Source organism: Canis lupus, chromosome 12 (genome assembly GCF_011100685.1).
Source record: "Canis lupus familiaris isolate Mischka breed German Shepherd chromosome 12, alternate assembly UU_Cfam_GSD_1.0, whole genome shotgun sequence".
NCBI lineage: Eukaryota > Metazoa > Chordata > Mammalia > Carnivora > Canidae > Canis > Canis lupus.
The window spans coordinates 24,925,836-24,953,073 of NC_049233.1; the positions used below are offsets into that span (position 1 = coordinate 24,925,836).

The following is a 27,238-nucleotide window of genomic DNA, read 5'->3' on the forward strand; positions in this document are numbered from 1 at the left end:
TAGCAGTATTAGAAGTATATGCTGTAGGGACACTCAAGAGGAAGTCATTAGCTCTAAGGTTAATGTATGGGTCAGAAGGGAGAAGTTCCTAGATGATTCTTAAGGAATGGGAAAGATAAGTAGGTGTTTGTCAGAGGGCGTAGAAGGAGAACTGGAATTCTAGAGAGCAAAGGCATTTAGCTACTGGATCAGTGGGTAAAGCTGCATTTCAGAATGGCTGGAGCATATAGCCCAAGTGAGGGAAAGTTAGATGAGAATGGGACTAAATAGGAGGCAGAAAGAGGTAGACCAGGCTAAGGGGATGGGACCCTATTTCCAAGAGTCACTTAAAAGATTTATTTCAGGGAATAACAGAGCAGATTTGTGTCTTAGCAGGATCATAGTAGAGTGAGTATAGGCAGGAAGACAAGGCAGGAAGACAACAGAGAGCATATATTTGACGCTTAATGTTCTTTGACACAGAATTTGAGCAGAGGCTATAGATTCAATTTCAATTGAGTCAATTTGTCCATGGGCACATGGACAAATTCTTGATATGTCTAGTATACATGAGTGTTCAACTTCACCTGTAGTTGTACTATTTTCATAACTCACCTAATCATATTTCACATTAAATGACACACCTAGGCATCAGAAATGAGATCTTGGAAAACTGCTAAATGATCAGCATTGACCAATGTTTATTGTGAAACAGCTTGGTCTTGTGAGATTGATACTGGGGAAAGTGGATCAATACTGAGTAGACACTTGACAAATATTTCTTATTTGGCTAGTTATTTATATAAAAGTTACTGGAGGGTTGCCTGTGTGGTGGAGTCACTTACATGTCCGAATCTTGGTTTTGGCTCAGGTCATAAGCTTGGGATTGTAGGATTGAGTCCTGCACTGGGCTCCGCACTTATTGAAGAGTCTGCTTGGGATTCTCTCTCTCTCTCCCTCTGTACCTGCCCCTGCTTGCACGTGCTTTCTCTCTCTCTCTCTCTCTCTCAAGTAAATAAGGAAGTCTTAGAAAAAAAGTTACTGGAGCCATAGTCCCTCTCCCCTCCACTGACCCAGAGTATACATTTGATTCTTCTAGTGTGGAGCATAAGGATTTTATTCATTTTCTAAAAATAAGGTAATTCAGAAAAACTTGTATGCTGAGTGGCAAATGCATTTAATGTTTATTTTTGGTGACTTTTATTTAATCCTTGAATTTTTTAGTTGCTGTCACATCAGAAAAACAATTGAAAAGACCACTTGTCAAGTTTTAACAATTCCCCTAGAAAGTTACAATAACGAAATGTCTTTTAATAAGCTTGTTTAATATATTTTAATTGGAACAAACACTCAACTTGGTTTTGAATCAATGTCTTCCAAGTTTACCCTCTTCTATGAAATATTCATGTAGTAAAGATGGACAAAAAGGTGGAAACTAGCATAAAAGAGACCTACATCTAACATGTGTGTCAAGGTGTGTGTGTGTGTGTATTTGTGTATATGAATGTACTTATATTACTTTATAAAAAATTGTATACTTTTGGGGTAATATTGTGGTAAAAATATAGCAATGTATATTACATTGGGGCTGAGTTTTTTTGATCACTAAAATTTGGAACCTAAAGTCACTATCTTCATGGTACTACAAATACTATATTTAGAGATAATGAGAAGCAGACACATTCACTGACTTGTGGAGGTGGCATTTTACTAAAAACCATATAGTAATATGTATACGTATTATATAGTAACATATGTATTAATATATAATATAAAATGTGTGTTAAGATACTACATATTAGATACATTAAAATATTTAAAAATATATTTTAAAAGAAGCATGTTTGGATTCATTGAGAATGGGAATATTTTGAGAATTCAGTCAGTAAGTATACTCTTAGGCTAATTGCCTCAAGTGTAAACATACTAATGCTGAGAGAAGCTCAGGCAATTTATTTGAAATCATGAAAGTAGTAGTAGTGGTGATGGTGGTAGTTTTAGTAGTAGTTAGGTAGTAGTAGCTAGAAGCTCTTAACACCCTGCCCATGTATGACATAATACATATTTGCTAAATAAATAAATGAAGGCATATTATGTCTATAAGTTTCTTTCATTAACTGTGTTTAGTTCTGACACTAGCTATGTAAAATAAGGACTAGTCCCATCAAGTTATAGGTGAAGCAATTGAGGCACTGAGAAATTGACTACTTCAAGGTCATACAGCTCATATGGGCTAGGGTTTGAATCTGGGCATGTCCAACCCTAAGCTCAGGTTGACATCTTTCAGTACTGTGTTCTTTCTACCTGATTTCTCACTTTGATTTTCAGTCATACATATATTAAAATCCTGGTGTATAACCCTGGATACAGTAAGAGCATACACAGTATTGATTTTGTATTGTAGGTTGTTGGAAAGGAGAATCCCAGTAGAATGAATGGCCAATAATGATGTGATGTTACTTGGTGGTGTTGGTTGGAATCCCAGTAGATCAGATTTTCCAGAATCATTGCTTCAGCAGCATTGTCTGTACCCCTTATCATCTGCAATGTAATGTGAACCAGGAGTAGTAGTCATAGGAATACTCTAGGTTTATACAGCGAGGTTTCAAAGCTATGCCTTTTTAACATTAGAAACAGTGATTAGTTCCAAAGTAGAATGTAGATTAAGCAGTCACTAGGAGTTTCACTGAAAAAATCTGTGATTTTGAGAATATTTTTGTACCTGTTGAGCAAGTGGCACCTGTTACCACCTCCAGGGGACGAGTCCCACTTTGTAGAGAATAGCAAAGGGCATGACAGTGTCTGTCACCAAGAATAGTGGCCCTAGGATGTCAGCCCACTGTGTGGTTTGCAAGTGTTGAGGTCACCAAAAAAAGATAGCTCACACAAACATTGGATAGAGGAACACTTTATTCACATAGAGAAGAGGCAGAACCAAGATTAGCTTTAGTAGTAAACATTGGTTCTCTGTGGCCAAGAGGTCCTGCTCTGCAGCCTCTCTGATGCCGAGAGATGGTCTGTACTTACCCCTCTGTGCTGCAGTTGAAGGACATCATTCCCTGCCTGCCTGGAACAAAGAGCAGTGGAGTTGGCTACATGCCACATGACACACAGGCTTAAGCAGGCAAAGAAGTACACAGTAGACCCAGAACAGGGAAAGATATTCTCAAACTGAGAAATAGCGACCAGCACTGGTGGTGAGAGTTCTTTATCTCTTTCTAAGGAAGTGTTCTGAACCCAGAGACACATTCTCCTGTGGCTCTTCAAGGGCAACAAGCTGCATTCCTAATATTTACATTGTACCACAAACACCTCATGAGAGTTCCACTCTGTTTAAGAATTATCCTTTTTTTTTTTTTTTTGCTTAAATTTTATTTATTTATTCAGGAGACACACACAGAGAGAGAGAGGCCAAGACATAGGCAGAGAGAGAAGCAGACTACCTGCAGGGAGCCTGGTGTGGGACTCAATCCCAAGACCCAGGATCATGACCTGAGTCCAAGGCAGCCTCTCAACCACTGAGCCACCCAGGTGACCCAGAATTATTATTATTTTTTAAAGATTTATTTATTTGAGAGAGCACAAGAGAGAGATAGCACGAGCAGGGATTGGGGCAGAGGGAAAGGGAGAAGGGGAGAAGCAGACTCCCTGCTGAGCTGGGAGCCCAACTGGGGGCTCAAGCTCTTGACCCTGAAATCGTAACCTGGGCTGAAACCAAGAATCAGAAGTTTAACCTGGCACCCCAAGAATTATTCTTAATTGTTGGTGTTGGTCTAACAATTGGATTTGAGGTTTGTTTGTATTTTTAATCTGTGAGTGGTTGTTTTAACAGTGTAGATTATTCAGGGAAAAAAAGGTAGTAAGCTGTTTATACTTACTGTTATCAATTAGTTAATAATCAATTACTTACAGGTAATCCTATTTTCTGATATTTTACCAGTTTATTAAATTGTAGCTTATTCCTTTGCTGAGTTATTTGGGATTCTGTCAAGATACGGTTAATATGGGCAGTTGGCTCCTTTCCCTAAAGCTAACCATGGGAAAACGACGTTAGAAGAAAGCAGGGATCTGAGGAAAAAGCTAAAATTACTAAGGAAACCTCCAGGGGCAATTGAGGCTATTGTGAATGGGTGTGCCTGTGTAGGTGGTTAGCTTGGGAAACAGAGTGGTTTGAGGAATCTAGAGGAAATACATTGTTTTAAGGTTTTTTTCCTTTTAAGTTTTGTTTTTGACTTGACTTTCTCCAGTTGCCTTGAAATAATAATTGCCTGCCCCTCTGCTACAGAAATTGATAACGGTATGTTCTGTCAGGGCAGGACAAAAGCCCTGCTGGGGTGAGGAGCTGATGCAAATGGTAGAAGCTAACCAGCAAACACAGAGCGCTCATTCCTCCTAGGGCTTGCAGATTATACCCTGTGGAGATTGCCTTCTCTCAGTGCTGCTGCTTTTAAGAGTTTAAAGGCTAATCACTTCCAGAGGAGTTGCCTTGCAGTAGGCAGAGACCGAAGTAGTCAAGAGTGGTTATTTGGTGCCTGTGACTCATCTCCTTGTCTTTTTCAAATTCACTAGAAGAGATAATAATAATAGTAGGACTTGGGTTTTAGCCATTTTTCACACTTTTCTAGATCTTCTAACTTATATCCTTTGGTGAATACGAACTAGTGGCTCAAAATAATTAGACATATGAAGAGTATAGCCACTACTGAAAGCACAAAAAAGATAAACTGAATAGTACACACCTTAATAAAGCTGAATCATCACAACAGAGGGGTAATTTAAAATAAATATAATAAATCTACTCAGCAATAAAATAGGTTAGCAGTATGAAGAAGGAACCAGAAGTCCGAAAAACAAAACAAAACAAAACAAAGTGGAAGTATTAGATATAACAAGTAGAGTAGTTGAAATAAAGAACTTAATAAATAAAGAGCACAAATAAAAGTGACGAATGCATTGATGAACTTGAAGATCATGTTGAGGAATTCCTCTGAAGGTAGAAGAAAAGTAGAGATGGAAAATATTGAAAAGGCTAATAAATATGGAGAAAGACAGTAGTGCCAACATTCAAATATAGGATTCTCAGAAGGAAGAAAAGAAATTGGAGGAGAGAAAAAATATTCAAAGAAATAATGATGGTAAATTACTCACAATTAATTAAGAACAAAAACTTCAGATTGAAAAGGCTTATAGAATTCCAAGGAGGAAAGGTTAAAAAAAAAAAAAAACCCTAAAAATAAAAAAATGCAGCACATCTTGATTGACTAGTAAAATTTAAGAATATCACAGCCAAAGAAATCTAAAAACTTTTGGAGCAAAAGAATAGGTTATCCACACATTATTTTTTGTGTGTGTGAAGATTTTATTTATTCATGAGAGACAGGAAGAGAGAGAGAGAGAGGCAGAGACACAGGCGGAGGGAGAAGCAGGCTCCATGCAGGGAGCCTGACATGGGACTTGATCCCGGGTTTCCAGGATCAGGCCCTGGGCTGAAGGTGGCGCTAAACTGCTGAGCCACCTGGGCTGCCCCCTATCCATACATTAATATGAATAAGACCAAATTACCTTTTCAGCCCTGAAGTTCTCTGTTATTCTGCACATTTGAGGTTAGAGAAGTCACCTGTATAATATATAATTCAAAACTTGGAAAGTAAATTCATTAATTCATATTGCATTTGATAAAGTGTTTCTCAATGTAATAAGGGACATATTTTCTTTATAACCTTACTGCTTGAAAAAAGATTTAGGATGGCTGATAACAATATGTAATTTTATGATTTTGTATAAATATTTGGGAAAAGTTTTAATTTAAGTCATATATCCTTTTGAGAGGGGAATCTTTTTTTTAAGATTTTATTTTTTATTCATCTTTTTTTTTTTTTTTAAGATTTTATTTATTTATTCATGAGAGACACACAGAGGCAGAGACAAATGCAGAGAGAGAGGAGGGGAGCCTGATGTGGGACTCCATCCCAGGACTCCAGGATCATGACCTGAGCCAAAGGCAGACACTCAACCACTGAGCCACCCACGTGTTCCAGAATAGTTCAATTTGATCTCCTATTGGGGCACTTACTTTTTAGAAATGTGTTTTTACAGCCATAGATATAAAATGTGTGATTTTCTATTTTTAGTAGTTGAATATGACATAGGTAATTTTCATTTGCTCTTCTTTGTACTCTTAGATTCTAATTATTTAAATTGCCTGTTATTATTCCTTATGTACTAGACAGAACTCATATTCATATTTGGCTCAGAGATCCTCTGTCCAGTAGAAAGATAATGTGAACCACGTATGTAATTTAAAAATTTCTGGTATATACATTAAAAAATGTTTTAAAAGGATGAAAGTAATTTCTCTTTTATATTTAACCAATATATGCAAAATATTATGTCAATATGTAATCAGTGTATATACTTTTGAACAAGATATTATACATTCTCTCTTCTCCATTCTAGGTCTTTTGAAATTTGCTGCGTATTTTAGAGTATGTCTCAATTTAACCATATTTTAAGAATTCAATACCATTTGTAGCTCATTGCTGCCATATTGTCAGTGCATCCCTAAAACAAATGATGGTTCAGTGTTTTAATTGTTGGATGGCTTAAGAGCTTTTTGTAAGACTTCAGTTGTAGTAAGGAATCTTAGAACTGAATGTTCTTTTAGCAAATGGTATTTATATCCATTAATTGTAGCTAATCATAAAAAAGGAACATTCAGACCGGAAGACATTATTTGATTGCTGTAGTTTTCAAGGTAGAAATTATGTTAAAACACATAAATCTATAGAATATCTGAGTCTGACTGACTGGTTTTACACTTTTATTCCTTAAGTCCAGATAGTTCTATCTGGTAGTCTAATGGGCAGTTCAAATTTAACATGGACAAACCTGAGCCTCTCATCTTTCCTTCCAGATTTGCTCCTGCTCATTTTACTGAATGGTATTTCTGTTCTTTCTTGGCACAGGCGCCAAAAATTCTTTCTTTGACTTCCAGCTAGAACAATGGTGAAAAGTCACAGTGTGCTGTTGCGAATATCCAGTTGTCCGAAGTTTTTAGTTCTTCATACTTTTACTATGATTTGTCTATAATAGAAAAAACTCTGCTGAGAACTTTTAGGTAATGTTAATGTCCCTATTAAAAAAAAATCTCAGTGTAAATTTAGGACGGATATATGTTTTTCAGTAGTTGACTTTAAAATTCTGTCAGTTGTGTGATAGTTCACATGCCAACACTGTTGAAACATCTTGGTAACATCTGATTTTAGTTCATGGTGGTATTCATTTACATTTTATTAAAAAGAACAAGCTGAGGGGGCAGTATAAGTCAGGCACAAATAGTAGAACAGGAAAAACCAAGCTTTGCATTTGGTGTACTGTGCTTTGTCCAGAGGATCTTGTGGCCATTTGTTTAAAGCATTTTATTAGAGAAAGTAAACTTTAAGAAGTGTAAGATGCAGATCTCTCCCTTACGGTTTTACAGCTGTAAGTGATTCTTTAGTTGCAACAAAATGCATTTTTATGTCAAGATTGACTGCTTCAGAATACTACTGATTTGGGCCTTTCTGTATTTAGTAAGATCTTTTAGAACTAACATTGCCTATGGGTTTTTGTTCACTTTCTCTTTTCCTAAGATATGTAATAAAACATGAAGATGTCATATATAAAAGATTGCTATTGCTCAGACTTGTCCTTTGCTTGTCTGGTTATCCATCAAACACTATCAGCCCAATTGTGCCAGAAAGTATGAAATAATGTCATTGGAAAGCAATCAGTCAAATGTATGTCAAGGTCTTTTAAAAGTCTCAACTTTTATCAAAGGATGTTTTACAAATATATAAGAAAATGATTACTCTAATATCTTTACCTCCCTCTCTTGATTTCATAGCTTGATACTTTGAGTCAGGTTTGGAAGGTGCACTTAGTAGTATGTCATCGTGACCTAGAATCCACACCCTTGATAGCTTGCAGGAAAATATTAGCTAGGGTCCATTCCGTCACTAAAATGGCAGTTCATAATTTTGGGCAGTCAGAACAATAGGCAGTTGTTCTAATGGCCACATTATTATTATTATTAACCAACCACCGTCTCTAAGCAAGCAAGTTTTCAGACCAGCATCTCTTTTTTTACCATAGAATCTAGTAATTATGTGCAACCTTAAAAATAATAGAAGAGGTCATAACCTGAAAGGAAATAAGGGATAAGAAAAATATCTGCTTTTCTTAGGAAAATGGAATTTTGCATGCAGTTTAAATTTACTAGATGATTTAAATTAACAATGAAATGATTTATTTTATATTAATAACTTAAATTCAGGGGCTTGGTTCGGTGTTCCTTTTTTTTTTTTTTTTTAAGATTTTATTTATTTATTCATGAGAGACATAGAGAGAGAGAGAGAGGGAGGCAGAGACACAGGCAGAGGGAGAAGAAGCAGGCTCCATGCAGGGAGCCCGACCTGGGACTCCCGGGTCTCCAGGATCACACCCTGGGCTGAAGGTGGCGCTAAACCGCTGAGCCCCTGGGCTGCCCATGGTTCTGTGTTAAGGGGATTGTATGTTATTTGAAATGAGAAATGAGAAGACATCAGTCAACCAGGTTGTTACTTGTGATGATTACTAATTTTGAAAAAAATAACAGGAAGAAATAAAAGAATAGGATTTGAGGTATCCTGCTGTGTTTGTTGAAACGTTTCAAAATACATTTATTTCATATTCCTTGTTACTTCCTCAGTCATATTAATGAGCTCTGTCTCTAAATTAATGATGAATTAAAAAACTCTCTTGAAAATGCATCTTATCTGATAGAATTCTGAAGTTAAAAGTCCAGTTGTCATTGTTTAAATGTCCTTACCACAGTAAAGACATTAAACTTTTCTATTTCCATTTCATAATTAGAGATGGCTACTAGTAATGAAAATTATTTATTTTTGCTGTTCTGATTTGTTTTAAATATAATCGGAAGTTCTATAGTTAATTACAAGACTCTAATTTTGTGTAATTGAAAGCTGCCAAGTTTTTAAGAAGCTCCTTTCAGAAGTGCTTAAATATAAAAATTATTAAACAAAATCATATAATTTATTTTTGAAGGAAAACTGCAGACTACTTAATGAATATAGAAAGTACCTTAATTTCAACAAAATTGAATGAATCCAAAAATAGTGCAGTATCTCATTTGAAGTCAGAGAAATAAACTATGAGTGAAATGTGAAGGCACACTAGGCTGTTTTACATCTAACTAAAAACATTTTCTGTATCTACAAAGGCAGAATCTCTATCAGGGAAGAAATCAAGGTGCTCTAAGAAACCAGTGAAAATTAAGTCATAGAGGATAGGAAAAGTAGCTGAAGTACTAAGCAAATGAATACGTTCATCTGTTAAAATAAACATTTAGGGGTATGTTGTTAGCCATCTGGGGCTACCACTCTTGAATTATACATTTGGATCAGTGGTTTGAAGTTCAGCTGTGGAAGGAAATGGAGGTCTTATGTATCCTTGTTGATCAGTTGTTTTTAACAACCTGAGGCCCTCCAGTTCTTTAGTGCATTCCCAAGGACTGTGTTTTGTCACACAGGAGATCACTGTTAGTAATGCTTTAATAAAAATCCTGTCCACTGCCTTCACTCCACTCCCTATTGCTCTATCTCTACTTCCAAGTATTAATAAAAGTCCACTTCAAGGGAGAAGAGTTCTTGTAGAAAAGTGAAAATATGAGCTTACAATACATATCTTTTGTGTGTCTCTTTACTTTGGTAATAAATATAATTGTGGATCCTTTGACATTAATTTTACTTTATAAATTTAAGCACTTAAGTGTAGCAAAGAATAGAGTATGTTTAAAGTTTCCAACATTAGAAGTGGTTACATTGTTTAGTAATAGTTAGAATGGAATAAGACTGCCAATGTAATGTGTAGCTTATGTCTCACATTTATACCAGGAAATGGACTCAGTAGCAAGTTAAAGAATCATGGGATGTACTGTTTAAAGAAGATAAATAACATGCACAGTGCAAGCCACTGTTCTGTCTGGGCAGTCTTTTAAATATTTATTAGAAACCTTTGGATACCTTTGGCAATTTCAGTGCACATAGTTGAATTTATGTGCATATTTAGGAAGCTTTATGAAAAACTTCCACATAATATTTTGCCCAAGATCCATGGTTACAAATAACACACAGAAAAGGAACAGTTTGGTTCTGGAAGACCCCGATAAGTATATTTCTTACACTTACAGGAAATTGACAAATATAAATTTAAGTAAATATGGTATAGATGTTTTGGGAGACAAAAATGATGAATGAAAAGAAAACATGATAATAAGGAACTTTAGAACTTCAGTTATTGCCTCACAAATTTATTAAATGAGAAGTCTAGGAATTTAAATCATTTGTAGATTTTTTTGCATATAAAGATTCATAGCTGAACAAATGTCAGTTCTGTCTCTGTGTAATTATGGTAGTTATACTAAATGACACAGGATATGGATGGCCAGTGAAATCTAGGAAGGTCCAGAATCATCTCAGCCAACTCTCCAATCCCAAATGTAGCACTGGAGATTTCTTTTAGGGAGGCTAGAAGGAGTACAAATGTGGTAGCAAGTTTTTTTTTTAAAGCTCTAGAATGAGTGAATATTTAGGCCTAGATATACTAGGCAATGTATGAAGTAATCAGTACCAAAATTTTCTCAATGCATAAGCACAATATATGCATCTTCATACAATGTATGAAGTATAGTGCAGCAATGGCACTGTTTTGCTCAATGTTCAAATAAACATCTTTTTTTTTTTTAAATTTTTATTTATTCATGATATGCACACAGTGAGAGAGAGAGAGGCAGAGACACAGGCAGAGGGAGAAGCAGGCTCCATGCACCGGGAGCCTGACGTGGGATTCGATCCCGGATCTCCAGGATCGCGCCCTGGGCCAAAGGCAGGCGCCAAACCGCTGCGCCACCCAGGGATCCCAATAAACATCTTTATAGTAAAACAAGGACAGGTTCTAGAATCAAATGCAAATTATGGAAGATAAAAGTTGGTGCTTGAGGGCATAAAGGTTACCTTTTTCCTCTGCTTGGATGTTCCAGATATCTTGGACTGAAAATTTTGTGAAGCCCTGGGGGATCTTGGGGGATAATAGCACTTTTAGGGATAGTTGGGGAATAGAGTCTATGTAGAACTGCCAGTAAAATGCCCTATATGTAGTAAAAACAGGAGGAATGTTGGCTCTGTTGCTGCTGCCCTCATTCCCACTCCACAAGAGCAGTCTTTTAAAAAATAAACAAAAGTTTGACAATTCATTATCTCTGGGGTACCACCATAAAAAACAAAATGTATTGAATTCCACTTGCCAGATCTTTGTTCTGCTTATGAGAAGTCTAATTGTGAAACTGCTTGCTGTATAGTAACTTAAGAATTTTGAACCAAAATTATTGGAGTATTCTAGAAGTAAAATGATTTTATGGGTGTTTTACTTTATGGAAGAAAATCCAGTGATCCATGTACATTTATCACTGTATATCTCTTAATACCTTTTTTTTTCCCCTTGCTCAAGCAATTGTTTTACATTTCTAAATGATGTAGAGCATCAGTAAGGTGCTTAGGTTAGCCTCTGAATAACAAGCTTCTTTTCACATCATAGGTTTCATGATCAAAAATCAGCACTGAGATGTCTGCTTGCGCTATTCCCAGGTTTACTCTCTCAGTTCTTCATATCATCCAGACCCCTGAACTGGAAATATCTTGTTAACTCTGCACTGTTTAATATTCTTTGGAAATTAAACTACTTGGGCATGTTTAGAGCCCAAATGAAATCTATGCGTTTTGCTTGACAAGATTGTTGGTTGGTTTTTAGAGCCTACATATTGAACATCATGTTTGAGGCTAGCTGATAGAGAGATTTTCATGTACCAAAGCATTGTACTGATGAAACCAACTATTGTGAAGATCGAGTGAGATAATATGTGTACAAGCCCAGTGAAAACCAGAAAGTGCTCTGGCCATGTAAGCACTGGACGAACAGCATCTCAGGCAGCCAAGAGGGGACGTGAAACTGGGGAGCAAATTTGGTTGTAGGAACAAGGGGGAGTATGATGTGGATTCTCACAGTTTGGTATTTGTGATTGGGATCCATTGCTGTTATAAGAAACTGAAGTTCAAAAAGACGCAGGATTTTGCATTGTTAAAGGAGCAGCTGCTTGTAAAAGTTAATTTTACTTGACATCTGCCTTGGTCCCAGCAATAAAAGTGATAGTTCTGGTGAACAGCCTGTTCTCTCTAGAGCTGTATCTTTTAGCTCTAGTTTCTATGAGGTCTGTCTTTAAGGAAATTGTTGCCTTTTGATTTCAAAAATTTTCTCAACGCATAAGCACAATATATGCATCTTCGATTTAGTAGAAAAGTGTTAGTATTCTGGAGTTTGAGTTGGTATTCTAATGTGAAATGAGATGCAGGAGGAGTCATCTCAAATCTTTTATGAAATGAGGAGATAGTAAAGACATTTTGGAAAGCATTCCCACTTAATTCTTTATTTAAGAATAAAGAAGAACACAAAAACCTGTACGTGGATGTTTATAACAGATTTATTCTTAATTGCCAAAACTTGGAAGCAACCCAGGTGTCCTTCTGGTGGGGAATGGATAAGTAAACTGTGGTACATCCAGATGACGGAATGCTAAAAAGAAAGGATTATCAAACCCCGAAGATACATGGAGAAACCTTAAATGTTTATTGCTGAGTGAAAGAAGTCAATCTGAAAAGGTAACATACTATATAATTCAACTCTGTTATATTGTTGAAGAATTTCCTTTCCCTTTGGGTGCTTCTGACATGAGACAGATTAATGGGAGAGTTAATAGCAGATGTATGGGAAATCCACACAGACATGGAAATTCCAAAGACTGTGTGACAACATACTGCTTTTAGGAGCTAAGGAGATGGTTCTGGCCTGAGGATACAAAGGGGAGAAAGCCATTAGCAGGAAGGTGAGGAGATATTTGGAAAACAAAGGTTGCCTTGTTAGTTTCTTGGGTAAAAGAGGCATCACTGTTAATAGCTTTCTTTCTAATACAAGCAGCTGTTTGCAGTGGAAGTAAAATGCTTTTCCTGAACTTGTTGGGTTTTGATTGGTTTTAACTCAAAATAATGTTCATGTCCAAGTGGCATATCTTTGAGAGGCCTGCCTTTGGCCCCTAAAATGTCCTGGCAAAGGCAAAACTGGAGAAAGATCAGTGGTTGTCAGGAATTGGGGAAGGGGGAAAGAAGGGATGAAAGGGTGGAGCATGGAGGATTTTGGGGGGCAGTAAAACTGTTCCATATGATACTACAATGGTAAAGACATGTATTAAACAATTTGTACAAACCCACAGAATGTGCAACACCAAGAGTGAACAGTAATGTAAACTATGGACATTGAGTGATAATGACATGTCAGTGTAGATTCATCGGATTAGTAACTGTACTGCTTTCATGGGGTATGTTGCTAATGGGGAAAGCTATATGTGTGAGTATATGGGAAATCTCTGTACCTTCCTCTCAGTTTCTCTATGAACCTAAGACTGCTCTAAAAAATAAAGTCTATTTAAAAAATAAAAACTAAAAAACCAAACCAGAACAAGGGACACCTAAATTTGGTCTCTTTGCCATTTGTACCTGTACGTAAATGTCACTACCCTAATATCACTGGAAGAAAGTACTATTCTGCCTCTTTGAGTAGAATAAGATTATATTAAAGGAAGGGTCTAACTTGTGCTGATTACTCATCTTGGAATTCTTTTAAAGTACAGCTTTGATATTAGTGCATATTGTCATTCCTCTTGAGTTTTGTAAGGAAGCTGGAATGAGTGGTAGAGGGTAAAAATGCCAGAGAACAAAATTGAGCAATATTTTCCAAGTGAGCATTGTTTTCTTGTCATTTTTATGTGTTTTAATTTAGCCAGTGTTGGGTGAGTAGTTCAGAAAGAAGGGATTTATTATTTTAAAATGAAGCCACCTTCTTGTTCTTCATTTTCAACTGATTGAGTCACCTTTGTTTTCAAAATGTCTGTTAACTCTTTAAGAACCATTTACCATATTTACTTATGTACTTTACTTCCTTGTGTGTTCTTGTTCTTCCTTGTCATTTGGAAAAGAAAATCATGATTTTTCCCCCCTTTCTAGGGGCTCCTTTAAAAATTCTGCTTCAAAATAACAACTGGCTGACAGCAGTCTCCTTTTGGATGTTAAGAGCAACAGTCAGCTTCATGACTAGAGACAGAGTGCTTTCCTGAGGAAACATTTTCTTTTACAAAATGTGATTCATTTATTATAGGTGTTTAGCAAAAGAGTTGAAAGGGCTGTTGGTTGTATTGGATCCCCTGCCCCAATAAATCTGTAATTGCTTAGAATCAGTGTTACAAACTTTTAAGTCTTATTGGCAAAATTTTTTATTTTTCTTATTACTACCACTAGGGATAGCACATACCAGGCAGATACCTCTAAGCTCCCATTCCATATCCAGAGTAGATGCTGGCAGTCAGTCCTGGTCTCTTTCCTGGATGTAACTCAGAAGGAACCCTCAACACTGTGCTCTAATAACCTACATTTATGCATAATCTCTGGCCTTTTTTGCCAGTCTGTGGCTTTACCTGTGACTTATTTGCTGATAACACCTAAATTTATATCTTTAGCACCATATCCTTTCTAGGGCTCTAGATCCACATATTCATTTGCCTCTTGGATATTCAGAAGCACCTCAAATTCAGCATGCCAAGACACATAATTTCCTTTCTTCTCTCCAGTCTCTTCCTATGGCCACTGTTGTTGGAATGAATAGAACAATCTACCCACCTGGATGTTTCCTATAACTTCTCTTCTATTTTAGGCATAAAATTATATAGAATACACACTTCCTTCATGTTTCTCAAATTCATGTCTCCCTTTCTATTGCTACTGTTTCTACCATAATTTGATTCTTCATCTTAGATCCCTGGATCACCCACCTCTGAGCCATTCCTCACACTGCTAGAAAAATCAGTCCGCCTTCCTTCCTTTCCTCTCTTGAACTATTTCAAACACAAATGTATGCAGAATAAAACAAATACCCATATACTCACTCCAGAATCGTAATTCTGAAAATTACTCTTTCCAGGCTGATCTAATTTGAGTGGAAAGTTTAAGAAGAAAGTATTTTCTGTGTTTGCCTTACTCTTGAAAAGATATGAGAACCTCTTTGAGTAGATAATCTTCTAATTGTAATTTGAATTTAAATTTTCTTGTAACTTCATGTGCTTTTGAGCTGGGAGTGTTTTGAGACTACCTTTCAAAATAACTTATCTACAGTTAATAGTATCATGAAAATTGTGTAACAGCACTTTGATTTTAGTAGTATTACATAAATGCCAAAGGATATTTTTTATGTCTAAGTGAGCCTTATTTGAATAGAATCATATATATACTATTCCTTGCTTGTTTTCTGTACATATTTGAAGTAGTTGCAGTCTTGCCAATTTTTTTTTTATGGGCATACACAAAAGAAAGTTTTCAAAGTAGAAAACTTTGAACTTTGATGTATGTTTTAAACTTTCACTAATGTTAGAAAAATAAATTTTAGTTGACATTTTGCTTTATTTGTAGATATTATTTAATGACCAAAACAACAAAAGAACCCATGCAAAAAAAAAAAAACAAAAAAAACCATAGATTAGAAGGAAGGAACTATGTGGTGACTATACTCTTGGTGATGCCTGTTATAGGCATCATATATCCATATATCCATAATTTGAGTTTTGGACTGGTGTTTTTGGGTTGATGTTTCCTTTGAACCAGGAGCTGTAGTTTCAACTGCATTGAGTGGTAAAACACTGTTCCTCTTTGTCAAGGGAAGACAAGATACTCTAGTCAGCTAGAAATGAAAAGAGAAATGTGGGTGGCCTCTCTAGTTGATAGATCATATTTACTTATGAAAATTTTAGAGATAAAAGATCAGTGTCTAGGGCAGACTTTTCTAAACCCATGCTTCCATTGAAAATGTTTGAACGAAGTGAACCTTACATTTACTCTACGGTACTGAGTGCCCATGGTATGCCACATGATATGCTGTTTTAAGTAGTGGGGGGAAAGGGTTTCTGCCCTGACAGAATTTATATTCTTTAAGGAAAGGAAGACATACACAAGTAAGCAAAGTAATAAGGTCATTTCAGGTAGTGATGGATGTTGTGAGTTGCTTGAGTAACAGAATACTGGCAGAGAAGGTATTGCTTTACCAAGGGTGACTAGGAAAGGCCTCTGGGAGGACATTACACATGAGTCAAATTGCAGAGGATGTGAAGGAACATCAGTGCAAAATTCAGGTATCTGCCAGACTGAAAATCAGTGGGTTTGTGCATCTTGAAGAGCACCGTCCTGTTTTGAGAAGTGAAGGAGATAAGTGGAGACAGAATCACTCTGGGATTGGGCAAAGGCCTCTCACTGGTTTACACACAAAGTATGGTTTGCTTGGAATTGTACTATGGCAATATATTGTGTGGGTCCTCATCTCAGGTGCTAGCACAGGCTCCATGTGTATGCAATAGCTAGCTGCTCTTGGTCCGAAGAACCCGGCTTCCTCAAGAGGAGAGTGATAAAGTTGGACCACATACCTCCAGACTTTCTCTTGTCTTTTGTACCTTTGAATCTACATGATGTTTGTTGGCATTAAAAGAATTATTAGATGGCAGAATGCCTTATCATTTTTTTTGTAGTTAAAAATAAGACAAAATCCAAGATATATTCAATGATATTGATCATTAAAATGAGATTTACTTAAGAATCCGTTATTGGTTATACTTGTCTAAAAGCCACAGAAGCCTTGCATTAGTTAATTCATTTTGCTAGATATATTCTTAATAGTGAAAGGACATCCTAACAGCTCACCCCCAGCCTCTCAGCAGTAATAAGAAATAAACTATATGTTATGCCAACTTTTATTATGGTTCCCATGAAACAGCCCTAACTCAAACAACCCACTTAGTTTTCACGATGTAAACTGTGATAGATCTTCTTTCTCTTTCATTCTTACGTATCAAGGACATTGCTGTATTTTTTATTAAAAAGAACAAACAAAAATGTGCAAACCAGAGTCTGTTTAAACTAGACAATTATTCATTTCATGTTATAGAGGAAAGTTTTTAATGCTGAAAATCTTGTTATGATAGTGTATTACTTTTTTGTAAGGCTGACAGTTGTGATTTAGTTTTGATTTGGTTTTGCTCAAAGCATGAATTTGAAAAGCTTTAACCATGAAATATATATATATATAGATAGATAGATAGATAGATAGATAGATTTACTTTTATTTTCATCAACTAATGGAATTATACACTTGCAAGTTTTTAGATTTGTCACACATTAATACTTAATTAAATATCTGTTATGCCAATGGTAGGGGTGCAGTGCCCCTCAAGGTGCCGTGAATGTAGTGGTAGCTGCTTGGGCTCAAAGAAAAATTTCAGGAGAAATGATGGAGCCAGCAGTCCCTAAAGTGAGGTTAATGTTCTGTTAGCAAAAGGTTAGCAGATAGCTTTAAAGAGCTTTGGAATAGCTTTATAACCTCTGCTTACCGTGAAGAGATACATGCTCCTTTTGAAAATGCTAATTGTTTTAAAAGTTGAAAGCAAAACCTTTGGAAAATTCAGAATCTGCCTCAAAATAATTTTACTCAGGACATTGTCCATTGATTGAGGACTTGTCAGTGATTAAGACTTGAAAATAAGTTGCATTTAATGGGAAGGGATGAGGCAGGAATCAGATCATCGAGTATATATGTTCCAGAAACTGGAGGTATGGTAAATTTTACTTGACATGCTTCCATTGTGTTTTGTGGTGTTGGCAGAAGCTGGATACAGGCATATCTTGTTTTATTTGTGCTTTGCAGATACTGTGCTTTTGTTTTTTACAAATTGAAGGTTTGTAGGAACCCTGTGTGGAGCCAGTCTATTGGTTCCATTTTTTCCAGTAACATTAGCTCACTTTGTGTCTCTGTCACCTTTGGTAATTTTCATAATATTTCAAACATTTTCGCTATTATATTTGTTATGGTGATCTGTAATCAGAGATATTTGATGTTACTATTACTGTGCCCATAGAAGACAGCAAACTTAATTAATAAATGTTTTCTGTGTTCTGACTGCTTCTCACCAACCAGCCATTCCCCCATGTCTCCCCTTGGGCCTCCCTACCCCCTGAGACACAACAGTATTGAAATTAGACCAATTAATAATTCTCCAATGGTCTCTAAGTGTTCTGATGAAAGGAAGACTCATTTGTCTCTCACTTTAAAGAAATGATGAGGCTTTGTGAGGAGGGCATATTTAAAACTGAGATGGGCCTAAAGCTAGGCCTCTTGTACCAGTCAGGTTGTGAATGAATGCAAAGGAAAAGTTCTTGAAGGAAATTAAAAGTGCTACTCCAGTGAACACATGAATGAATGATAAGAAAGCCTTAATGCTGTATGGGGAAAGTTTTCATGATCTGGATAGAAGATCAAATCAACCATAACATTCCCTTAAGCCAAAGCTAATCCAGGGCAAAGCTCTCTCTTCAATTCTATGAAGGCTGAGAGAGGTGAGGAAGCTGCAGAAGAAAAGTTTGAAGCTAGCAGAAGTTAGTTCATGAGGTTTAAGATGCTGCCTCTGTAACAAAAGTACAATGTGAAGCAGCAGATGCTAATGTAGAAGTTGCAACAAGTTATCCAGAAGTTCTAGCTAAAAGAATTCATGAAAGTGGCTATACTGAATAACAGATTTCCAATGTAGATAAAAACAGCCTTATATTGGAAAAAGATTGCATCTAGGACTTACATACCTAAAGAAGAAAAGTCAGTGCCAGGTTTCAAAGCTTCCAAGGACAGGCTGACTCTTTTGTTAGGGGCCAGTGCAGCTGGTGGCTGTAAGTTGAAGCCAACGTTCTTCATCATTTTGAAAAATCCTGGGCCCTTCAGAATTATGCTACATCTATTCTCCATATGCTCTATAAATGGAACTACAAGGCCTGATTGATAGCACATGTGTATACATCATGGTTTACTGAATATTTTAAACCCACTATTGAGACTGCCTGCTCAGAAAAAAAAAAAAATTCCTTTCAAAATACTGCTGCTCCTTGACAACATTCCCTCTCACTAAAGGACTCTGATGGAGATATACAACAAGATTGATGTTTTCATGCCTACTAATACATTATCTATTCTGCAATCCATGGATCAAGGAGTAACTTCAAACTTTCAAAGTCTTAATTAAGAAATAACTTTTTGTAAGGTTGTAGCTGCCATGCATAGTGATTCCTCTGATGGATCTGGGAAAGTAAATTGAAAACCTTCTGGATAGGATTTCACCATTCTAGATGCCATTAAGAACATTTGAAATTCATGGGAAGAGGTCAAAATATCAACATTACTAGGCATTTGGGAGAGGCTGATTCTAGCCTACATGGAGAACTTAACAGAGTTCAAGACTTAGAGGAGGAAGTCCGTGCAGACAGGGTGGAAACAGCAAGAGAACTAGACTTAGAAGGGGAGCCCAAGATGTGCCTGATTTGGTGCAAGCTCATGATAAAACTTGAACAAATGAGGAGTTACTTCTTCTGGGGATGTACATAGCAGTTTCTTGAGATGGAATATACTTCTGGTAAAGATGGTGGGAATTTTGTTGAAATGACAGCAAAGGATTTAGAACATGACATAAACTTAGTTGAGGAAGGAGCAGCAGGGTTTGAGAGGATTGACTCCAATTTTGAAAGAACTTCTACTTCTGTGGGTATAATTGTATCAAACAGCATCACATGTTACAGAGAAATCATTCCTGAAAGGAAGAATTGATCAATTTGGCAAATTTCCTTTTGTTTTATTTTTAAAAATTTCCATAGCCACCTAACACCACTCTGGGTCAGGCAGCCGCCATTGACATTGAGGCAGGACCCTCTACCAAAAAGATAATGACTTGCTGAAAGCTCAGAGAATGGTTAGTATTTTTTACCAGTGAAGTGTTTTTAAATTAAGTATTTACATTTTTTTAGACATAATGCCATTACATACTTAATAGGCTACAGTACAGTGAAAACATAACTTTTATGTGCACTGGGAAACCAAAAAATGCATTTGACTTGCTTTTTTTTTTTCTTCTTCTTCTTCCCTTTTTTTTTTTTTTTTTTTAACAATATTTGCTTTATTATGGTAGTCTGGAATTGAACCTGCAGTATCTTCGAAGTGTGCCTGTAGTCAGTGCTACTCATCCTATGCTCAGTGTTTCAGCAATGTGACTCAAAGGGAGATTTTAGGAGAATGTCTAATGAAAGAACAGGTGTAATAACTTCAGCCTGAAAGCCTAAGGGAATTATTAAATGATTTTAATTAGAGGAATGGTTAACTTTCATTTTGAAAATTTTACTCTGGCTTTGGTATGGAGAATAAATGAGGGAAGAGGCCAGAGTGTAGGCAGAAACAACATTGAGTGGAGATGTATTAATAGTTAAGAAAAAGGAAATGAAGGCTAAGATTAAGGTAGAATGGACTTGGGGTGCTTGGGTGGTTCAGTCAGTTAAGTGCCCACTCTTGGTTTCAGCCAGGTCATGACCTCAGGGTTGTAAGATGGAGCCGGGCGTTGGGTGCTGTGCTCAGCAGAGAGCCTGCTTCTCCTTCTCCCTCTGCCTCCTTTCCCCGTTCTCTCTCTCTCTTTCTCAAATAAATAAATCTTTGAAAGAAAGATAGAATTGAGTTGAGAAATATTTTCTATATGGAATGAACAGACATTTAGAAATACATTGCTATTACTGAGGTGTTTTTGTTTGCTTTCATTTAGAAAAGACAGTTTGATTAGAAAGCGTGCCAAATAGATTGACAGAAGTAACTGAAAAAGCACAGTCTGTCACTCCATCTGTTTTCAGAAAATTGACTTTTGAAATATCTAGATAAATTTTCTTTTTAGACCATAACTTTGGTTCTGAGCCATGAAATCTCTTAAATGACATTTTGTTAAGGAATTTGACATTAGCAGATACAGGGTGCATTAAAATATTAAAGTGTTTTGTTTATAAAACCTTGAAAACATTTTATATGACATGGAATACTAGATTGAACATTTCTTAGAGATACTGAGAGTCCTTTGGCTGTGCTAAAATTGCAGCAGACTAATTGTCTGCTTTATTTTAAATTAGTTGATAACTGTTGACTTGTGTTAACTGTTGCCCCAAAGTGGGAATCTCTCTCCATTATTATTAATTAGATACAGTTAAATTAAAATGATTTCTTAGGAATGCCTGGGTGGCTCGGCGGTTGAGCATCTGCCTTTGGCCCGGGGCATGATTCCGGGATCGGGGATCGAGTCCCACGTCCGGCTCCTTGCAGGGAGCCTGCTTCTCCCTCTGCCTGTGTCTCTGCCTCTCTCTCTCTCTGTCTCTCATGAGTAAATAAATAAAATCTTAAAAAAATAAAATGATTTCATATAGGGACACCGGGGTGTCTCAGTGGTTTGGTGCCTGCCTTCGGCCCAGGGCATGATCCTGGAGTCCTGGGATCAAGTCCCATCTCAGGCTCTCTGCATGGAGCCAGTTTCTCCCTCTGCCTATGTCTCTGCCTCTCTCTCCATGTCTCTCATGAATAAATAAAATATTTTAAAAAATAAAATAAAATGATTTCATATATGGCATTTTGGTCAACATTTTTTCTACAAATATAGTATAAGACACTTTAAAGGTGATTGTTTTATTTTACCTGAATAGTACTGAAAATTAGGTGTTATGAATTAAATGTCTTTGTTTTCAGAACATTTTAATTAATGTATGAAATAATTAGAAAGGATACCTTATATAAAACCAAAGAATATCTTTCAATTTGTTGTTTGCCTTAAGGAAGGTTCTCTTTTGCGAATTGTCAAATAAGTTATGGATAGATTTCAATAACTATTTTGACATAATTGAATTCAGAAGAAATCTTTTATTTTTGTTTTGGTGTTTTATTAAAGTTACTTTAAGGTATCTGATTGCTTTAGATGAATGTTTTTAACTTGGGGAGGTTAAATTGTTACAGCATAAGAAGGCTTTATGTAAGTACAGAGAAGAAAAGTAAGAGCTACATAGAGATATAATTAATAATTAATTAATTATTGCAATAAAATATAGTGAAGACTAACATTTTCATCATACACTGTCAACCTGAGGTATACAGTATTTAAGAATAAGGCTTTGAATCTACTCTTTTCTAGATCAGTTTGGGGTTATATACTAATATTAAATACTTCGAGTTACTTTTGTATGTTTAAAAGATATTTTTGTTTTTGTTTTGTTTCTTATAGTAATGTGGTTGTCAAAATGAAAGAATGCATGGTAGTGTGTGTGTGTGTGTGTGTGTGTGTGTGTGTGGTGTGTAACCAGTTCTGCATGTAACCAATTTCACAGTGGCTTAGCTATAAATGAAAGTCTCTCTCTCCCCAATTTCTTCATCATCCCAGGATTCAGTGCTACAAGGTTGGTTGCTATAAACTTAGAAGTTTTTCCATTTTTATTTACAAAGATAATATTTTTATGACCAAAAGTTTTCTCATGAACTCATGAGAAGATATTCTCAGGGTATTTTCCACTTAATTCTTTAACTTAATTCTTTAACTCCCTTTTCTTTACTTCTGAACTCATGGCATACCCTGTAAAACTTAGGGCCATATAGTTAGCTTTACTCATATAATGTGTCCACTTACCATACAATTCTTTAATTTAAAAAAGAAAAGAAAAGTACTTATGTTTTAAGTACTTCCTCTCTTTCAGCTCCACTGTCCCCATTTTACATTTAGTGTTCAGATATACTCCGTATTTGGTCTTTGCTGTTTTTACTAACCCTATTCTCTGCTTTTAGTTAACAGCCAGGTCCTTGCCTGCTGTGCAGTCTGATGAGAGACTTCAGCCTCTACTTAACCACCTCAGGTAATATGAGAGCACACTCTTGTTAATGCTTATAATTGTTAAGTGCATTAAAGTGGATAAAGTATTAGGTGATAAAAACCCCTTCAGTTACTAAAAACTTAACAGTTTTTCCTTGCTTTAATTCTCTAATTCTGTGATGTAAATTGAAATTCTTAATATAATAAATACACTTGCTACTCTTGACTTTAGGGTAGTGTTGGAGGCTTTTTAATTCAACGACAGTGTGTAGAACTAGTTGTCAAGTTTACATGAAAACGAACCAAAGTGACTAACTACAGGAAGATCTCAAAGGAATGAGCTGTTTCTTTAAGCATAAGCTAAAACATACCTTTGGGACCCCCCCACATGTTATTGGGAATAGATGAAATATATGGAATTCCTTTTCTAAATAAAAAAAAATAATATATTCTCATTATTTAAAAATTTTTTTTGAAAGTACAGGAAAAGGAAAAGAAAACCCCATCATTACCACTCAGAAGTAGTATTTCTTCCTTCTCTGCTTGCTGTTTTAAAACCTTGAAATTACACTTTTATAAAAATTACCGGTTTTTTCATTTTAGAACAGACATTGTAAGACTTTTATTAGCATCTTTTCAAAAACATTATTTTTAGTGACTGTGTGGTATTTTCTCATATGGCTGTACTATAGTGTATTCATCTCCTTCTAGGGGCATTTATATCATTTCCAGTTCTTTTCACTTGTATAAAAAAAATGCCAAATGTTAATCTGTATCTGTATTTTTGGTCACTTTCTTAGCATAGGTTTTCAGAATTGCAGTTACTTTGCCAGAGCATATGAGCCATTTTAAAGATTTAAGTATACTCATTTCTTTTTAAAAAGCCTTATTTTACTTTTATTTTTAGATTGTACAAGGTTGCCCACAAGATTGTTACTGTACCCTGAACAAGATTTAGGAAAGCTAAAACCGTTGCTAATTTAATAGTTAATCATGGAGGTAGCATTGCGAACAAGTACATTTCATTGATGATTATTAAGAATGATTTAAAAACATTATCTTTTCATTTTGGAGTAGGATTCACTATTTGCATATTTGTTCATTTATTGATAGCATCTCTTGATTACCCTTGGTATTACATCCTTTAGATGTAAAGGATAGTAATTCTGAGTTGTATTTGTTATTACATTTTTTTCTGAAAGCTTTTTATTATGTTGCATTATCCAGTGTTACCTACATTTTCAGTTTTTTGTAGGCAAACACCAGTAGTGTTTTCCTCTGTTGTTTCTTTTTATTTTATTTTTTTAGTATGGCCAAGAGACCTAAATATAGAGGGAGAAAGTTTTTATTAAATGGTTGTATGTCACTGTGCTATTTTAGATTGTGTTGAATTCTCATATTGACAGCACATGTTTTCCTTCCAGTGGGTAGAAACAGACCAATATGTCATGAATTATAAAGTAAGTTTGAGGGCCAATTTCCTGTTGCTTGCACTGGTATGCTAGTTCTCTTTGATTAACCTATTTTGAGAAAGTTTTATTCTTGAATTTAATGTCAATAATCTATTGATTAGTGGTTTAGCCCACATCTGTTCTAAACCACTTGTTTGCATGTGACTTCTTTAGCCCTCCCTGCCTCCCTTCTTTCCTGAATCCAGTCAGCAACCCTGAATCATCCTGATGTCTTCCATCCTGATCTCTGTGGGTCTCTTCAGAGCCTACTTCTCTTTCAAGGTTTTACTCCTATGTCCTTTCTGCTTCTTCTAAAGGTCAAAAGGCGATATATTCAAATCAAAAGTAAAGCTTAAGAAGTAAAAGAAAAAAAATGAAATATTTCAGTAAATGCAAGTAGTACATATTGGTGAATTTTAAACTCTTGTCATATTTAACATATTTGTGTTATATGTAAATGTGTATGTTACCGTTTTTGGGATTTACCTTTGCACAGAGCTCAGTTAGACAAAATTCATTGAAATGGAAGGAGACTAGGATCCTGCCATTGTGTCAAGAACCACAAAGTATGGCTTTACAAGATTTCTTCCTCAGCTTTTATGTGTTTGGAATCTCAGTCACTTATTTGTCAGGATTAGAAAATTGATTTAGTACCCATTAATTATACAACATTTTGAAAAGTGTGTTTCAAAAAAAAAAGTGTGTTTCAAGAAGTCTAGTGGTTGTTTTTTTAAAAATGTATTTCTATAATTATTTAATTACAGTTGCTTTCTGCCAAGGACGAGGGTAAGAGTCAATAAATTGTCCTCCTAGGGACGCCTGGGTGGCTCAATGGTTGAGCATCTGCCTTCGGCTCAGGGCGTGGTCCCAGAGTACTGGGATTGAGTCCTGCATCGGGCTCCCAGTGGAGAGCCTGCTTCTCCCTCTGTCTATGTCTCTGCCTCTCTCTGTCTCTCATGAATTAAAAAATAAAATCTTAAAAAAAAAATTGTCATCCTAAAAGTTGGTGAGAAATGTCAAAACCAAACAGTGAATTTCTGAGCTAAAGAATGAGCAACAATTTGAAATGGGTTTTGAATGATCTGAGCATTTGCTAATTGTGTTTTTGAATTATAGCATGTAAAGTAGATTTGGCTTTAAAATTTTAAGGAGTCAGATCCAATAGATTAGAGCAGTTTTGATCTGAGCCCCACTTCATATTTTAACTAATTTGACCCTAGGACAGATGTTATTGAGAATGGGTGACTCAGAGAATAGGTTGTAAATAAACCTTGGGCATGTGCTTGAAGTGTGAGAATGGATAAAAAGGTAATTATAGAAAATTGGCCTTACTTGCCATGTAATCTGCCCTTTTTTTATAGACGTATAGTTGACACACAGTGTTACATTAATTTCTTTGGACAATATAGTGATTTGACTAGTATATAAGTATGCTGTGCTCACAAGTGTAGCTACCGTCTTTTTATTCTTTTAAAACTTAGGATATTTTCATTCAGAAATTCAAATGGATATTAATTCTAGTATCTTTTAATATTCTTTATTTTTCCTTCTTCCTCCCCTCTGTTCTCTTTTCTGCCTCTCTTATCCTTCTCTATAGGAGCTTTTCCTTCCCAGACAAACACTTTTTAATTCTGAATAATTGTTTTGTTGTTAAGGATGGTCCAAACTAACATTTCATTGAATTGAGTAACATAAATACTATATATATGGTTTTAAGTTTCCTAGAGCACTGAGTTATGTTTGAGTTACTTCTCCAGTGCCGGTGTCCTGTCAGTCTGAATCTTCTGAATATCTCTCTTTCTGTTGTAATTTCTTATATATTCTCCTTATTATATTCTTTGCACTCTCTAAAATGTTTCATATTATTGCTAGAGTGATTATTTTATTCTGTGGCTTAAAATCTTTCTCTGTATCCCAATTTCATTCCAGATGAAGTCTGAACTTCTTAGCCGGGCATATGAGGTCCTTCTGGAAAGAGTTGCCCTGACTCTTTGAACGCCTCTTTTAGTACTGGTCCCCTAACTTCTAGTGCAACCAAATGCCTTGAAGTTCCTCTACTACAACTTGCTGTTGTTTACCACTATGCCCTTGAAAATATTTTTTTCTTCTGTCTGGAATGTTCTCCCCTCCCTCATTTTTGTTACTCACCTAACTTTCATTTGTCCTTTAAGACTTAGCCACAAATTGAACACCAATAAAAAATAAGTTTATAAAAAAAAAAAAAAAAAAAGACTTAGCTCATGTTACCTAATCTGATGAGTTTTCCCTGACCATTTAAGTTTGCAGCAGGCACACTTCCCCTGAGTCTGAATCTGATGTTTTTATCTATGTTTCCATAATACCCCCATGTCTACTTGTATATTACAGAACAAATAATGTGGTCATCATTTATTTACTTTCTGATGACTCCATTATAATAGGCTCTTTATGAGCTTGTAAAATGACTTTCATATTTGTATTTCCAGTGCTGGGATAGTATCTGACACATGATAGGTATTCATTATGTGTTTTGTTGAATGAATGAATGAATGTGTGTTACAACAGTGATATTTTGTTGTTATTTTCTGCATGGTGTTTTTGTATTATATAAGTCATATTGTCATACTGCCATAATTTCTTTGTGTAGAACCTGGTTCAGAAGATATAACCTTAAATGGCTGAATTTCACCTCTAGTTAATGCTTGATTCTGTGCAAAATGATGGGTTCTCCTTCTTCCACCTCAGTATGGTAATTGTCAGCTAGAATTTAGATTAACTACTGACACATCTCTTCAAGTCCTTGAAACTTGCACAAACTGTACATTCGCTTAGGGCTTTCATTCTCTGTGGAGTTCACTCAGGACTGGTTGCTAGGCAACCAGGGCTAGATGCTACATGTAATATGCACCAACTCATGTTGCTTTTTTATTATTATTAAATGAAATGGCTTCTCATTTTA

General features: G+C 35.8%; 1 protein-coding gene across 2 annotated transcripts in view; it reads left to right on the forward strand.

Annotated features, from left to right (window-relative positions):
- PRIM2 (DNA primase subunit 2) overlaps positions 1 to 27,238 on the forward strand; it is a 307,686-nt gene that overhangs the window by 153,723 nt on the left and 126,725 nt on the right. For both annotated transcript variants that reach the window (XM_038554418.1, XM_038554419.1), the window contains exon 8: positions 22,825 to 22,892. In XM_038554418.1, the coding sequence (XP_038410346.1) occupies positions 22,825 to 22,892 (68 nt within the window). The remainder of the gene's footprint in view (positions 1 to 22,824; positions 22,893 to 27,238) is intronic.